General features: G+C 45.2%; 1 protein-coding gene across 1 annotated transcript in view; it reads right to left on the bottom strand.

Moving 5' to 3' along the window:
* Window positions 1-16,657, bottom strand: part of PLXNC1 (plexin C1) — a 152,375-nt gene that overhangs the window by 36,364 nt on the left and 99,354 nt on the right. Inside the window, exons 16-21 of the mRNA XM_032416709.1 lie at window positions 14,008-14,109; window positions 13,603-13,706; window positions 9,874-9,912; window positions 9,533-9,657; window positions 8,067-8,265; window positions 2,940-3,086 (exon numbers count right to left, since the gene is read on the bottom strand). Coding sequence (XP_032272600.1) covers window positions 2,940-3,086; window positions 8,067-8,265; window positions 9,533-9,657; window positions 9,874-9,912; window positions 13,603-13,706; window positions 14,008-14,109 — 716 coding nt within the window. The remainder of the gene's footprint in view (window positions 1-2,939; window positions 3,087-8,066; window positions 8,266-9,532; window positions 9,658-9,873; window positions 9,913-13,602; window positions 13,707-14,007; window positions 14,110-16,657) is intronic.

The following is a 16,657-nucleotide window of genomic DNA, read 5'->3' as shown; positions in this document are numbered from 1 at the left end:
GAGGGGGAGGGGAGGAGGGAGAAGAAGGGGAGGGGAGGAGAGGAGGGAGGAGAAGGGGAGGGTAGGGGGAGGAGAGGAGGGAGGAGAAGGGGAGGGGAGGGGAGGAGGGAGGAGAAGGGGAGGGTAGGGGGAGGGGAAGGGGAGGAGGGAGAGGAAAGGAAGAGAGAGAGGAAAGGAGGAGGGAGAGGAAAGGGGGAGGAGAGAGGGGGAGGAGGGAGAGAGGGGGAGAGGGAAGGGGGAGGAAGGAAGCAAATTGTAATATGATGGTTAAGACTGGGGGAACTTGCCTGAAAGGAAATGAAAAACCTTAAATTTTTTATATTGACCTTCTGCTAACATTTTGTCACACAAGCATGGCCCAGATCATGTGCCTCCTCTGGAGCTTCTAATATAACCATCTACCATGAAACAGGTTGGGACAGGTACAATAAAAGGCATTAAAAATCATTTTTAAAGCAAGGCCCCTAGAAACCAGTGGCCCACCCCTCTTCTAGTCTCTGTCTACTGGCAAATCTGCATTTGAAAAGCAAGATTTATCTGGATTTCTAAAATCATAATTTCCCATTAGCCTTTTCCCCAGGGGCTATAAAGGAAAAAAGACTCCAAGAGTCAACATGAATTCCTTCAACATCAAAACATTTTGATGACAGTTGAGAGTTAACAAATCTGAAACACATGGTCTTAATTGACTGTGAAATAATGTTTCAAAATGAAAGGCGGAAAAAGTGTTGCCATGTAAAGCATTAAAAAGGACTCAAACCTCAAAAGTTGCTTCAGGCATTCGACTTCTTGCCCCACTCCCAGTCTGGTCCTCTCCTTTCCTCTCCTTCCTGTCGGGGTTCACATTTTCATGAACGTGATTCCCCCAACCTACAGACACTCGCAAATGTCTCTCCTTGGGAATCTGTGGGGCTTCCAAAATGTTTCAAAGTAAAAGCATACACATCTTTGGGGTGGGACCAAGACCCTGCATTTGTCCTCCAACAATCGTAGGGAAAGGTATCAACAAGCCCTGATGCAAAGTTTGTCTTTCATTCTCCAAGATACCCAGGGGCCCTCTCCACGCACGCTGTACGTCCTCGGTAGTACCTGGGGTGTTTAAGAAACGTCTGTCTATGCCTGGCCTTCGTCCCCAGCAGTTCTGATTTCATCAGTCCCAACGGAAGACCCAGGCATTGGTCTGTCTGGATGTGCATTTCTTTTTCCTTTTTTAAAGATTTATTTCTTTGAGAGAGAGAAAAAGAGAGCGAGAGACAGCATGTGCGTGCATGAGAGCAGGGGGAGGGGCAGAGGCAGAGAGAGAGAGAGAGAGAAAATCCCAAGCAGGTTCCATGCCCAGCATGGAGCCCGATGCAGGGCTCGATCCCACAACCCTGAGATCATGACCTGAGCCGAAACGAGGACCGGCAGAGGGAGAGGGAGAAGCAGACTCTCCACTGAGCAGGGAGCCCGATGTGGGGCTCAATCCCAGACCCCTGGGATCATGACCTGAGCCGAAGGCAGACGTTTAACGACTGAGCCACCCAGGCGCCCAGCAGTCAATGCTCTTAACCGCTGGGATGCCGCCATGAAACCCGCACAGTGATCATCCTCCCCATTTTACAGGCGAGGAGCCTGAAGCACAGGGAGGTTTGGAAACTTGCCCCATGTCACACAGATGGGCAGGGGTGGATTGCAAGCGTGCCCGGCCAGAGTCTGTGCTCTTCACTGCTGCATGCTAGTTTGAGAACCACTGCTCCTCACCACCTCTCGGCCACAGACAGTTATATACACAGAAATCAGAACATAAGAAATGTTAACTTTCTACTCAGGCTCCTGGCTTGTGGATGGCGGCTGAGCAGGGTATCGTCTTCAGCGGAGGGTAAACTACATCTGGCAGTGACCTAGAACTGGAAACAGCTGCTGTGGACTATTCTCCCACCAGAGCATATAACCCTAACACAGCCCACAGCGACATGGTGCCTTCTCCAATTAGGGAATGAATTCTTCTAGGATGATACCACAGGTCTCGCCATCCAGAGCTAAGCCACAGGAGACTCAGCCCCCTTACTGAGTAATCCCAAAACCCCACTGTCTTTTTTCCCTCCTCCTCCACTAACAAGATTGTGAAGAAGCCCCGAGTCTCCATAAGGCTAAGGATCAAACCAAATGACAGCGATCGCTTTCCCCAGTCTCTATGAACGGAAAAGCACAGAAAATGCCTAAGTAATTTTGGAGATACTTGTCATGCTTGGCCCTCTCTCTACAATTCGTGAATGTGTAAGAAATTGCTCTCTCTTCCTTTAGGAAGGGAAGGGGGTGGGGGTGGGATGGGGATGGGTGAAAAGAAGTTCTCGAATGGGTGAAACCCTCCGGCAGCCAGGCAATCATCTTCCTGTAGTGATTTACAGCATTCCTCTAAAAATATCTATGAGATCACAGAACATTAAGTGCATGACACCAAACATTTGTAACTAATCCATGAAAATAAAGTAAGGGTGTCATATTGCACGGGGAACACAGTGGAATTTGTCTTGTGTTATCGTTCTAAAATAAGACAGCCTCAATTTGGTTGAAATATATCTTCACACATTGTCTTCCAGAGCAGAGCCGTTTGAGAAATTCTGATTGCAATTATAAGTGCTGAATAGGGAGTGCTTTGCATTTCCTTTGATGATGCTGAAAAGCTATAAGCTATCCTGATATTAAAATCTTTGGAAATTGATGAGTACCCCAGGCATCATTACAATTCTCTCCCCCCAACCAAGTAATTAAAATCTATTATGTGAACACGTGTTAATATTTTATCAACTACTGTTTTTAATTAACTCATCGTCTGAGGCCTCCCGCAGTAGGAATGATATCGCTTTGTTTTAAGTGACCCCCCTGCCCCCACCCCGCCACCGAGCTCCCAGCCAGGCTTCTTTCCGGGGCTGGGGGAGGCTTCGTCGCGAACATACCACAGTACTGAACTCTGGAACCTGCCACAGCAGCCAGTCTTCGTTCAGGGTGTACAGGGCTTTGCAAGTGATTACATCCACGGGACCCTTGTTTATTTTCTGGTTCAAAGTCGTCACCAGCAAATAGAACGGCTCTCCAACAGTCTCCTTGGAAGAGACACAAAAGTGAAAGTCAGCTGTCTGCGCAAGCCACTGTACTTTCCAAAGAGTTAAAGTTTCAGTTTATGGCAGTGCGACAGGAGGCAGGAGGCAATGTTTTCTAACAATCAACATGAGACTCCCAAGAAAATACACACTGCTCCGCTCAGGATTGGGCGCAAAACTCAGGAGACGCGGCCTCTCCCCACCACCCGCGCGGGCGCGCGCCCGCGCACACATGCACGCACGCCCGTGCCCGCGCACAGACTCCCAGCATTTACAGTCAACAGCAACATGAAATCCTCAGCGGATGGTTCTTTTATGTTTCAGCTTCTATATGGCAGACTGATGCTCATCAGCTGGCTAATGCCTAGAGTAGATGTGGAGGTTTAACCTTCGTTTATATTCCTCTTTAATTGCCTTTTTGAGCAAACCAAAAATAAATGGCATTTAAAAAAATACACAACAATTAGCCTTGGTAACCAGAATAAATGTCAGAACATTTTGTACACTTGCCAAGGAGGATGCTTTTTGGTGTTAAGAGCTTCTAATGAAGGAAGTGGGCTTTAGTGATCACAACCTGCAGCCGTCCCGGCCAGCTCGCTGTAGTTTGCAGAGCTGGGCATGCACAGACACCCCTGGGCACCTCGTCTGTGCACCTTGGCTGGTACGTGGCCACTGATGCACTTGAACTCCCTTCCCTGGACCAGAGCCAAGTCCATTGCTCAAAGGCTTGTCCCCAGGATTCGGCCCATCCCGATGGTGTCTGTCTCCACACTTCTGCCATGGGCACTTACTCCTCGACCGGGGCTCACCCGCTCATGGTTCGTGAGATGCCTCAAACCTGTAGCCACACTGCACTTGCGTGGACTCTGAGCAGCTCACGGGGGAGGCTTGGGTGTTCTGCTGCCACGGAAACCGCCCAGAGCATGCAGCCCTGGGTCGGCAGCAGCACACTCGCCAGGTAATCAGTGTCTACAATCAACGGACATTAACCAAATATGTGGAAGAGGGAGAGCTAGGGAGAGCTTCATCAAACCCTTCGTGATGAAGAAGCCAGCCAAGCGACTGAGGCTGGAAGCACCGTTTCCAGCCAAGCTTCACGGCCTAGCTTGCGAAGGAAGGTTCCGTTAGCTCTCTCCCTTGCTCTGCCCTGACCAAGTAAATGGAGACCTCATCTAAGACTCCTGGCATCCCCCCTCCCCACCGCCTGTCCCATCCCCTCCCTGCAGGAACATGTGCCCTCCCCAGTCCCAGGGCTCCCTTCGGCCCCCTTCTGCCACCCCACTCTCCACTGGCTTCCCATCACTTTTCCCATTACCTTTTCTCATTGAATCCTCTCATTTAATCCTGTGAGGTAAGTATCGTTATGACCATTTTGCACAGGGGGGGAGCTGGGGCACATGGAATAGCTGTGATTTTCCCCAGATCCCACAGCTGGCGTGGGATAGTCACCACTTTTCTCTTCCCTGCTGACATATCCTTGAGTCTCTTCCTTAGTGTAGGACAGAGGTGGAATGTTCGAAAATTTCCCAGGTGGGGAGAGCGTTGGGACTAGCACCTGACATTTTAATTCTTATGGGAAACTTCCTTTATTTAGTGGTTCACAACCACACTGCTCTCTTCTCTTTCCCTCTGCCCCCTGGGGTAATGTCCCAACTACAAACCCAGAACTTCTACTTCTCCTTTTCCCTCCAGCACACATCAGAGACAGGGGTGAGTGTCCTCATGAGCCCTGTGGGCTGGATGGGCCACGGAGGGTGCAGTTGGGGGCCAGGTGGGCTCTGCTGGGCTGTGTGGACGGGCAGTACAGACTCACTGGCTCTGTACTCAGGAATTCCCCAGAATTCTCCAGAGCGCAGCCAGACTGAGAGAAGTGATATTTTGTCTTATACTGTTACCCGCACCCATGGTTCTAACCCTGGATGATCATTACCAGAATTCCCTGGGGCTCCCATAAAAAATTCAGATGCCTGGGCCCTCCATTAGACCCACAGACCCGGAATGTCTGGAACCGAGGCCTGGGCATCTGTGGTTTGAACACCTTCCCAGGGGATTCTGATATGGGGCCAGCTTCGAAAACCATGAAGTTTCTCTGTCACTATGGAACACGAGTCCTCAGTCATACCTGCTGGGGGCTTAGGTGTCTTACAGAGCAGGGAACACTCAGCTCCTCGGGTGGCTGGCTGTGGCCAAGTGCACCTGACCGGACCACGCCTACCCTCCCTCTCCTGGGATGGAAACTAAGCTCGGCCCCTTCACCTTCCTTTCCTGTGTGAGACCAGACTCTGGCCCTGGCTCAGCCACAGGCTTTCATGCCTGTGATCTCGATCCATCCCTAAATCCTCCCTAAGCCCATAAGAACGTGCCTGCCTCACTGGGGAGGTAGTAGCTAGAAGCTCTCAAACCCTGGTGCCATCCCATGCCCGCTGTGGGATCTGGCAGAAGGCACATCCATTCTGCGTGCTCCCAATCCCCCCAGTGCAAAATGGTCATAACGATCCTTACCTCACAGGATCAAATGAGAGGATTCAGTGAGAAAAAGTAAGCAAAACTCTTCACATAATATCTGGCACGCTCAGTAAAGGCAGCTGGTATTATTACTTCACTCACAGAGCCCTGGAAGCCCTGAGGAGGAGGTTACCTGGGGGTCACAGAGCTAGTGGCATCTAGGCAAATGTCTGTGGGACAGGGCAGGAGGACCAAGGCTGTCCGAGTCCCACATCTCCTTGGGCACCCGGTGTGGGAAGTCAGACCCCCTGCACCAGAGGGAATTTTTCCACAGAAACTGAAAGCATCTCTGGCCGGCTCACAGTCACTTCCTCCTGGTAAGCGTGCCACCCCTCACCATCTCAAGTGCTCAAGATACTCTTGAATCAGCACTGCAAAAGCTTGACCCAGAATTCTCTGCTTGAGGGAGCCGTCTGGGCTTAGGGCCCAGATTTTTGGAACATCTCACCCATTTAAGGCTCAAGGGCAGCAAGGGCAAATCTCCAACCACAAGATCCCCCAAGAAAGAGCTGGGAAGAAATTTAAAACCGGTGACTAGGCCCTTCACTCCATGAGTAGATAACAGTTGCCCAGAGGAAAAGGGCCAGAGACACACAGCTAACTGGGGCTGAGATGACTTTAGAGCCTGAACCTGCTGCTTCTAACCAACACTCCTAGTCCAGTGCTCTTTCTACTACCCCAGGATTCTCAAATGTAAGGCACATACAATTACCCGGAGGAGCTTGGCAAACGTGCATTTTCGGGCCCCACCCCCCGGGCTTCTGATTCAGTGGCATTGGTAGGGCAGGAATCTGACTTCTAAGACTAAGACCCAGAACTGGGTGTGGGTCCTGCCGCCTGTTTAGATGCGGTTGTGGCTGAAGCAAGGATGGTGGGAAGCGAAAATATTCACCCCAGAAATAACTGCTCAACACCTCCCCAAAGCGTATGATGATTTATACCAAGTAAACAGAAAATAAGGCAGATTTCATTAATCTTAATAAATGGGTAGTGCCTTGGGAGAGGAAGGCGTTGGTAAAAAAAAAAAAAAAATGTTGTGCATCTACTTGTAAGATTGCATTAAACATTAAACTAAGCACAGTCTATTTAAAGTGCTGCTTTTGGATCTAAACTTAAGTAGCACTGTTAAAACCTGTGGCATAGCAGTGTATCTTATTCAAAGTTTAATTAGATTTTGGAACTAGCTACAAATACACAATTATGCAGTTTTGCTGGAATCTGGATGGCTGGTGAAATTAAAGAAGGATAAGAACCTTCCGTACCGGGGCCTCAGAGGGGCTGAACGAAGATCGGGTTCAACAGAACACTCTTCTTCTCCTATTAATATTTTATTTTATTTTATTTATTTTTTTTTTTAAAGATTTTATTTATTTATTTGAGAGAGAGAGAATGAGAGACAGAGAGCATGAGAGGGAGGAGGGTCAGAGGGAGAAGCAGACTCCTTGCCGAGCAGGGAGCCCAATGCGGGACTCGATCCCGGGACTCCAGGATCATGACCTGAGCCGAAGGCAGTCGCTTAACCAACTGAGCCACCCAGGCGCCCCCTCCTATTAATATTTTAGAACAGTACCGGTCAACATTTATGGAGTGCTTACTTGGTGCTAAGCCACTGCATCCATTTTCTCCTCTAGGCTTCAGAGCGGCCCTAAGATAGTCTTCTTCCAGTGCTCCAGGTTATAAACCCAAGGCTCAGATAGGTGCGGAAGCCTCCTCTAGTGAGTGACGGGGTCCAGATGCAGACCAGGCAGTGGGCTCCAAGACCCACTTCCTTACCCGCTGGATCCATGCCAAGTTGGCATTCAAAAATAATTTTAAGATTCAATCAGACTACAACCACATTCATGCAATAACCCCAACAAAGGAAACTCGAAGGATGGGTGGCTCTTTGGGGACTTGCTAAACAAATGGAATAATGTGGAATGACTAGTTAGAACTGAGTTTAATTAGCTTCCAGTATTAGTAGGTAAATGGGTATTTCCAAGATGCTTCAGAGACCCTGCAAGCATTGCGTTCTCTTCAATATCTGAAATACCCCTTCCACTCAGCACATTTCCTGGGCTCTGGTTGTCAATTAATGATGTCAAGGTGGGCTCAAAAGTCAATGGTATAAAATTTCAGTTATACAAGATAAATAAGTTCTAGAAATCTGTTGTACAACATTGTGCCTACAGATAACAACGCCGTTTTGCACCCTTTAAAAATCTGGTAAGAGGGGAGGTTTCATGTTAATTGTTCTTACCGCAATAAAATTGTTTAAAACAGAAAAAAGTCTAAATGAACTGCATTTGCATAGGCCAGTTACAGCAAAAACAATTTTATTTTCCCCTCCATGTGCTCCTAGGAAGGACCATGTCTAAAAGAGGTTAAATGCTGACACCATGGAGTGCTCAGGACTTATCCTGGCAAAGACATCAGCATCTGCTAAAAATAACCACCTATTGTCTTACCTCTGACACTACCAAGGGAGGTGACACTTACCCGCAGAAAACCAGAGAGGCAGACGGACATCCAGTTTGTGAGGAGTTTTTCTACCACAGACTCCGTGCGTCTTAGCATGAGTTTAGGCTGCATGTTACTGGACTGTTCCATCAAGTCCCTGGTCAGCACCTCCAGGATGCTGGTCAGGTAGACCAGCTTGGTTTGCAGTGCAATGGTCAAGAAGGAGGCAAACAGACACCTATGTAAAAATAGAGCCTTGGTTACAATAGTCAAGACATCAAAACAACCCAACTGTCCATTAGCAGATGGCCAGATAAAGAAAATGTGGTATATGTGTGTTCACACACACACACACACACACACCAGAATACTGTTCAGCCACACAAGAGAATGAAATCTTGCCATTTGTGACAACATGGATGGATCTTGCGGGCATTATGTTAAATTAAGTCAGAGAAAGACAAATACTGTATGATCTTACTTATATGTGGAATCTAAAAAAAAAAAAAAAAAAAAGAAAAAGAACCAAACTCATGGAAAAAGAGATCAGATCTGTGGTTACCAAAGGTGGAGAATGGAGGGGGAGTTGGAGGAAGGTGGACAAAATACAAAAACTTCCAATTAAAAGAGAAGTAAATGCTAGGGATATAATGTATAACATGGTGACTACAGTTAACACTGCTGCATAATTTGAAAGTTCCAAGAGAGTAAATCTTAAAAGTTCATTTTTTTCCTTTTTCTTTTTGTAGCTGTATGAGATGATGGATGCTAACTAAACTCATTATGGTCATCATTTTGCACTAGGTGTAAGGAAGATCATTATGCCATACACCTTAAACTTCTACAGTGCTATACGCCAATTCCATCTCAATAAAACTGAGAGAGAGAAAAAAAAGAAGATATACAGATGACAAAGAAGCACATAAAAAAAGAGCCTCGGTTAATGAGGTTAACTATCAGCCATGGCTAAGTTGATGCTGATGGGAGTTTCCACGGAAACTGAGGGGCAGTGGGGTGCTGTCCTGTGGGCATGTATGTTTTTTTAATGTCTTAGGTCAACTACCTTTGTCCTCAATTCATAAAAACCATGCACCAGTGTTCACCCCAGGACATTTTATGTGTTTTCAGCTCTTAGACTTTAAACTAGAGTGGTAAACAAGAAGTGAATGTCTTTCCCAAATTTTTAGGTGTTTTAAAGATAGAAAATAGCACTTCTGCTTTTTTGATTCAGGACTCATGTTTTTTCTTGGTGTTGGGGTTTTTCAGGGCTTTTTTTGTGGGGGAGGAGTGTATGTGTGTGTCTTCAAAACAGAATATGTGTTGGGGTCATGTGATCCGAAGTAGGGCTATCGTGGCCTCATGACCCCGACCAGACGGCCTTTGGATAAATCCACGTTTTCAAGGGATGTGGATACCAGGTTCAGGTTGCAGTTTGGAAATAAGGAGCTCACGTTTTTATTTTCTCTATTTAAAGACTTTCAAAATGTAAATAAATTGACTAATACCTGTCCTTCACTGAAAAGTTCTTCTGCTTCTCAAGGGTGTGGATGACAGTAACAAGGAAACTTTTATTACAAATCAGGGCATCCAAAGCTGTGAGACTTTCATTCTTGTCAGTGGCATCTCTGTTCTGGAAAAAAAAATGAATATGATATGATATGATATAATATTAGAAACTTAAAGTTAGGAGGTAGATCCACAATGGGTTTTCCAAGACAATGATTTAATACTGAATCCATGATTCCAAAAAAACTCACAAAAATTCAATAATGGAGATGATGATGACAATGAGGACACTATGAAAGTCAGGCAGTCATGGGCTAAAAATGAAAACTTATAGACTTACATGCATATCTTCAGTGAAGATGTGTGTGAAGCCACCTGACTGAGAGGAAGGAGACACTTTTATTATTCATAACATCCAAAGGAAATGAATAGTGTATTTTTGTTACAATACCCAAGTCCGTTTTAATAAAGTAGAGACACTGTTTGCTAATCTGAAGGGCCCCTGGGCTTATGTTCATTTTATATCCTCTAATACATAATAAATAATTATTCAGCTCTCAAGAAGCACCGGTGAATTCTGAAAGCCTCTAAGAAGAATCATTATCATTGCATCAGTCCCATTTTTAGTAGAGGAAGGCATCTCACACTTTCAAAGAACAGACTCAAAAGTGAAAGAAGTGGTAAAGAAGATTATGCGAATGTGCAGACCCCTCCTTAAGCAGTTTGCCCTCTCGGGATAAATACTGAGTTGTGTCCATTAGTTTTTACAAGCCTTAGCTTAGTAGTATCCACTGTCTCAAGAGACAATGTTATGGAGATGGGGTGAGCTGGTTGGTTAAAAGTTAGAAATCCGGAGCCAAATTACTTGGGTTTCACTCTTGGTTTTAGCACCTACTGGTCACATGGCTTTGGGCAAGTTACGTAACCTCTCTGTGCCTGACACTGCTCATCCACAAAATGAGGACACCACCGACTCCCATCTCCTAAGCTTGGTGTGAAAAGAAAATGCACACGTGCACAGTAAGTTCTATCTCAGCTATGTTTATTGCTTTTATCACTAATTTATGGCAAACTAGATCACAAAGTTATTGTCCTGCTGGCTTCTACAATTATTTTTATGTGCTATGCTATGTTGCTCCTGGATATAGACTTTTCAATTCGAGTTTCCCTTTTTAATGTATCATAAGTCTTCTTGGAATTAAAGGATTAAATTTTAAAAGCATGAGTAACACTTTAAATGAGTCAACAGAATGAAAATAAAAACTTGAACATTCAGGTTTTTCTCTTCCTCTTTTTTGGGGGTAATATTTGAAACTTTAGGCTATTTTTATACCTCGTTAAAGTAAATTTCTTCTGCAGAGAATTTTTGCTTTATAGTTTCAAATCTGTTAGCCTAAGCAGAAGACCTCAAACTATTTTGGTCATACTCTCCCTTAGTAATATGCAGAAAAATCATACCCTGGGTTTGCATTTTCTAGTTCCTAACATTTTTCTGCTGAACCAACTTGATATGGACAGACAGTTTAAACAGATTGAGTCCTGACCTTAAATAGAGAAATGCCACCATGGCTCCCTGTTTTCTAAAGCTCCTTCCTCCTTTCATTTAAATTTCCCTCTTCTAGGAGATAGGATGCCCTGCTCACCCTTATTTCTCCTCCTATTTTCAGCAAAACAGTGCAGTCAATACAATGAAAAGGAAGGCTTTGGAGAACCAAAAACTGATACAGAGCCAGGAATTGGGAATATCTTGGCCTCTGTGAACCTACAATTTCCTCTGGTTCTGTCTACTGCTGTCCGGTAGGTGTTGACTGCTCAAGTTCTCGGTCTACCAGCCGACCTCCAGGCCTAGAGGATGTGGCTCCTGATCCATCAGTAAAGGGCCTAATTGACACAAGGACGGATCTGCAGCCTAGAAAGCATTTCAGCTGGTGCTGTCATCACAGACTATGCTCCTCCGTCCTCTATATCTTGCATTATAAATTCGAATTTAACTTAGGTCTTGCTAGGGTTCTGATAGTTATGCCTGTTTTTCCACTCCTCTCATTTACTGACTTCAGTTTTCCTGGCTTTCTCAGTTGCTGTTCAAGATTATTCATAACCCTGAGTTAAGTCTGTTTGGCTTGAACAATGCGGCGGGGGGGTGGGGGGGGAGGTGAGGGACGCTGACCCTCTGTGCAGTCGAAAATTGGCATTTAACTTTTCCCCAAAACTTAACTACTAATATATTGCCTACTGCTGACCAGAAGCCTTACCAATGAACACATCTTTTGTATGTCAATTAACACATATTTATAAGTTTTCTGTATTATATACTGTATTCTTACAATAGAGTAAGCTGGAGAAAAGAAAATGTTATTAATAAAATCATAGGGAAGAGGACATACATTTATAGGACGGTACTGTTTTATTGAAAAAAAAAATCCGTGTATAAGTGGACCCATGCAGTTCAAACCTGTGTTGTTTAAGGGTCAACTATATCTCTCTTCTAAAATAATACAGCATTTTTCCTGGGATTTTTTTTTTTCCCTCAAAACACTCAACTTGCAATAGTGTCTTTTGCATTCATCACTTATTTTGCTCTTGATTACTGAATTTAGAATATAGGACAATTTCTTTTTCAGGCCACAGATTACTCTCTTCAGCACTCAAGGGCAATCATTAACTGTAAAAGCCCACAGAAGCCTCATGTTGATGGTAGAAATCTCTGTTGTTTTATTGCTATTAAATTCTTAATCTGGATCTCAGATAGCTGAGAAATAGACTCATGATGTCCTGCATAGTCATCCTGATTCAGGGAATTGACCTCCCTCCCTAGGTAGTGTTCTGCTGTAGAAATGGATAGATGAGGTGGCAAATACAAGTCTTGCTGCCTGGTACTCTTGGAGGAGAAGTTTAAAAAAGTATATTGTACAAGCACAAAAAACTGAAGTCTTATTTATAGCCTTCTTGATTTACAACAGTAAGGCTTGGACCAAATAAATAAATATATATATATATATGGCGGGTGTTTTATGGAGGTATCCCAACCTCCAGACACAGCATCACATATCATGGTGTCTGCTTCTAGAATTATAGAGAACCTGGAAATTGCTTACTGCATGTGTCTGTGTTTCTGAACTCTAGGCTTCTGGCCAAATGTAGCTGAGAAGCTTCTGGTAAGGTGATACCAGCTCTGTTTTGACCTGGCTTTGCTTAGAAGTCTAGACTGAAATATGATCATCTGTGTTGATGTGCCAGAGGTTGGGTCCCTCTGTGGTCACCAGTTCTGGACAAAAAAGGGCAGCATGGTGAAGCGGGGGCATCAGGATGTGGAGGTGATGACAAGCAGATGAGTGCCCTTTGCTCAAGACTTGGGAGTGTAAAGGAGGAAGGTTGAGTGGGTAGGGGAGAAGATGGAGGCGTCAGAAGAGAGCGAGACCGAAAACCCAAAGGGTTAAAGGAGACTGCTCCTCGGAGTCCCAGGATGGGTTAATCAATCATTTCGTGCAGCTATTTCTGCTAAATGAGGATGATATGGACTGATCAGCAGAAGAACAACTGCTGGAGAGAACCATTAAGAACTCAACATTGCTAAAAATGGGTGCTATCAACTCAAAGTCTATACATGTCTCCCTCCCTCCCTCTCGGCCCATAGTACTTTTCATTTCCAACTGAGAAATCATAGTGAATAATCTAATAGCTGCAATGGAAGTCATGCAGATAAACACAACAAATTGGCCAGCCCACAATTTATTGATTTTTAAATGAACTAGCTTGCTTCCCAACTACAAATTCAGCTCTAAACAGGTAGTAAAATAAAACAAAAATCATCACTCTGAACTTCTGTCCCTCCTAGGTTTTTGTTACTGGACAAAGAATAATTGTCAGTGACCCATCACTGCTTTATACCCTAATCAATCCAATTAATAATTACCCTTCTCCCGGCTCTGCTCAGACGTAAGCCCTTATTTCACACCAAGCACACTATCTACAGCCACCTTGGAAGCAAACACCTGTTTTGACGACAGCAACAAGCACCTTCGTTATTATTCAAGACTCAACCTTAGGAATATGATCAATGCTCTTTTACCTCGGGGAAGAAAGTTCTCAGAGCAAAATGTTTGTAGTCAAGGAAGGGAACAGTTCCAAAACTATCAACCACATCCAATTTATCCATCTGCAGCTCAGCAAAGCCTGCAAAACAGAATCCCAAGAGCAATATTTTAACTCAACAAACAATGGATAAGATCTTCTGCTGTTTTGTCTAACATGGAGGATGACCTTGGTTTTCATTAAAGAAGAAACAAGAGATAATTACTTGGTTGGCTGCAGAGCAGGGCTGGAATAAACACAGAGCCAGGCCTAGACCCCGCCGCTCAGATGTCTTCTATTATACAAACAGTTCTCATTACTGTGGCCAGCTCCATTTGGGGGGGGGGGGGAGAGATGATAAAAAAAAGGCTTGTTTTTCCACAAATAAAATTTTGGAGCCTACCATCACGTATCTCTTTCCGGAGCTCACTCTCCAGGAGCTCCAGCTGTTGGCTCTGTTTGCGGCTCAGCTCCTTCGATTTGTGCCTGGTTACCCCCACGGCCGCTGAGGAGACAGAGATCTAGTGTCAGATTGACATGTTAACTTCAAAAACAAAAAGGAAAACGAAGTCAACCTTGACATTTCTTTTACAGAGAGAGAGAGAGACAGAGGAAGAGAGAGAAAGAACAGCATTTAAGAGGTGGAATTTATAAAAGGAAAAATTCCCAGTGAGGGGACACTCTAAAGAGGAAGATGCTAAAGCGCAACAGGAAAACAAAAAACTACCCACCTTAAAGTAAAAACTAAATCAAATAACCTCCACTTGTAACCAAAGATCCCAGCTGGCTGAGAAGTAATGAAATAAGCCACGTTTCCCTGCAGCCACAGGCCGCTGATATTGTTCCATTCTTTTTTCAATGTTTCTAAACATCCCTGGAGAAATAAAGCTGAGCCACAATTGCAGAAGGAAATCACAGATCCACGCTCTGTAAGCCAAACTTGCATAGATCAAGTTGGCTGATATGGGGAGAGGTCCACAATGAACCCTCGGATCTGGGACATGGCTTCTTTCCCCACTTCGTCTTGCTTCTAACTGTGCTTCTAACTGAGACAGTGCCCTGAACAGGCTTGGTACTCGGTTCACATCCCCACTCTGCCAATTATGAGCTGTGTGATTTCAAGTAAGTTCCTTAGCATCTCTGTGCCTGGTTGCCTTATCTGTCAAAGGGCCCACACCTCACTGTGATGTTGAGAGGACTGCAAGAAGCAACCCACAGAAAACATTCAGAAGTTGTTCTTTAAAAAGAATATTCAACAACTGTCAACTACATTATTATTCTGGAAAAGATTTTCCTCCTTTAACAGCAACTTCATGATAAAAGGACCCACTACCAGTAGATACGAATGATCCTGGAGGAAACAAAACTCAGTAGGGTTCTTCACTGGACCATTTCACAAAGTCAACAGTCTTCACCGTAACATGCATTGTGCATCTTCAAAAAAGGATGGGGCGCACAGTGATTTCCAAATTTATGTGACCACGGAACCCCTTTCTCCGGGAGCATGATTTGGGGTTAGCGTTCCTCGAGCCACACTTCAGGCTACAGGGGCGCAGGGCAGGCAAAGGGAATGAGGCAGCCACATCCATCCAGCAGTGGGTTTTTGATGGCTGACGTCTCCAGGGGAAGCCACAGTGGGGATGTTTAGAAGGTGGCAGGCCTAGGCCAGGGTGCTTCATGTTTTCACTAATGATGTGACAGATGGGTTAAAATATTTGTACACTTTACACCTGCTCAAGCTGCTGGTCACACATGCTGGCTTGGAATCATGGCAAGAAGGGGATGAGAATTTTAAAGGGCTCTGCAGCTACCGATGAAGCCAAAGCCATGGGTCAAACTGAGCCCACCTCACCATAAAAAGCACAAACAGTCTATGACACAGTGCGGGGATGGGAGGGGCGAGTCACACACGGCACAGGAAGAGATCAGAGGCTTCTAGTAAGTCACAAAGTGGAGAGGACTCTATGGGGAGACTGGTGTCTACAGCTGCTTAACACTAGCAGATTCTCAAAATAGAGCTCAGCATTTAGAATTTATAAGTAATCTTCTTACTCGAAGCCAGTGCCAGCCAGAACATTATTAAAGTATCCAGCCCAATTCTGGATTCCAGCTAGAGAACAGGAGTGGTCAACTGGAGAAGCAGCACAAGAAAATACCTGAAATGATCATCAGCAGGGCAAAAGAGGGCCTCTGCAAAATGAATTCATTCCATTGGGCCAGTTCATCACACACAGAAGTCTTTCCCTCTCTGGACTGAGAACCCGCCAGGAGAAAGGGCCAGGCCTTCCCTCCTGCTGTCCAGCTCCGGAGGCTTGCGCAGTTATCAGCAACACAACGTGTGTTCATAGACACAAGGTAAGTGGATGCGGGGATGGATGAATGAAGGAGTGCATGGAAGGGAACAGTAGCAACTAGTAACAGAGCGTTGTGAAGTGTTCTCTTAGTTGGTGGAGAGGAGTTCTATTTCTGAGATGGACGAGAGGAACCAGACTTTGGATGAAAAGCTGCTCAGAACCAGGTCACACACTAAATGGCTACAGGGACCAGGTAAGCAGATGAGTCACGTGGCCCAGGTGGAGACAACAGGGAGTGGTGGGGACTTCAGCAAAACCCCAGTGCCCACATGCTCTCTCAAGGGGCTGCTGTTATTCAGTTCCAGGAAACCGATGCTATGGAAAAGTGGAGATCCAATGATCCAGAGCTTTCAAATTTTCAAGAGATATTTTTAAAAATGTGAATCAGCTTTTTTTTCTTTTTTAACTGAAGTACAGCGGACACAACTGTTACGTTGATTTCAGGTGTACAACATAGGCGACCCACCTCATTTTAAAATGCCATCAACTAGTTCACAGTTTAAAAAAAAAGTGCTGCGCGGGCCAAACAAAACAGATTGTTGGGCCAGATTCAGCCAGCGAGCAACCACCCTGGGATCATCGTGCTCGGATGAGCCTTGCGATATTTTAATAGATGGTACAAATCACGCTTCTAAAACATACTTCTGCCAGGAAAAGCAGAGCTGGGGTGGGAGCAGGGGGTGGTGTTTGGTGAGGTGA

The sequence above is a fragment of the Phoca vitulina genome, unplaced genomic scaffold, assembly GCF_004348235.1.
Source record: "Phoca vitulina isolate PV1807 unplaced genomic scaffold, GSC_HSeal_1.0 scaffold19, whole genome shotgun sequence".
NCBI classification, from domain to species: domain Eukaryota; kingdom Metazoa; phylum Chordata; class Mammalia; order Carnivora; family Phocidae; genus Phoca; species Phoca vitulina.
This window is presented reverse-complemented; position numbering and strand designations above follow the sequence as displayed.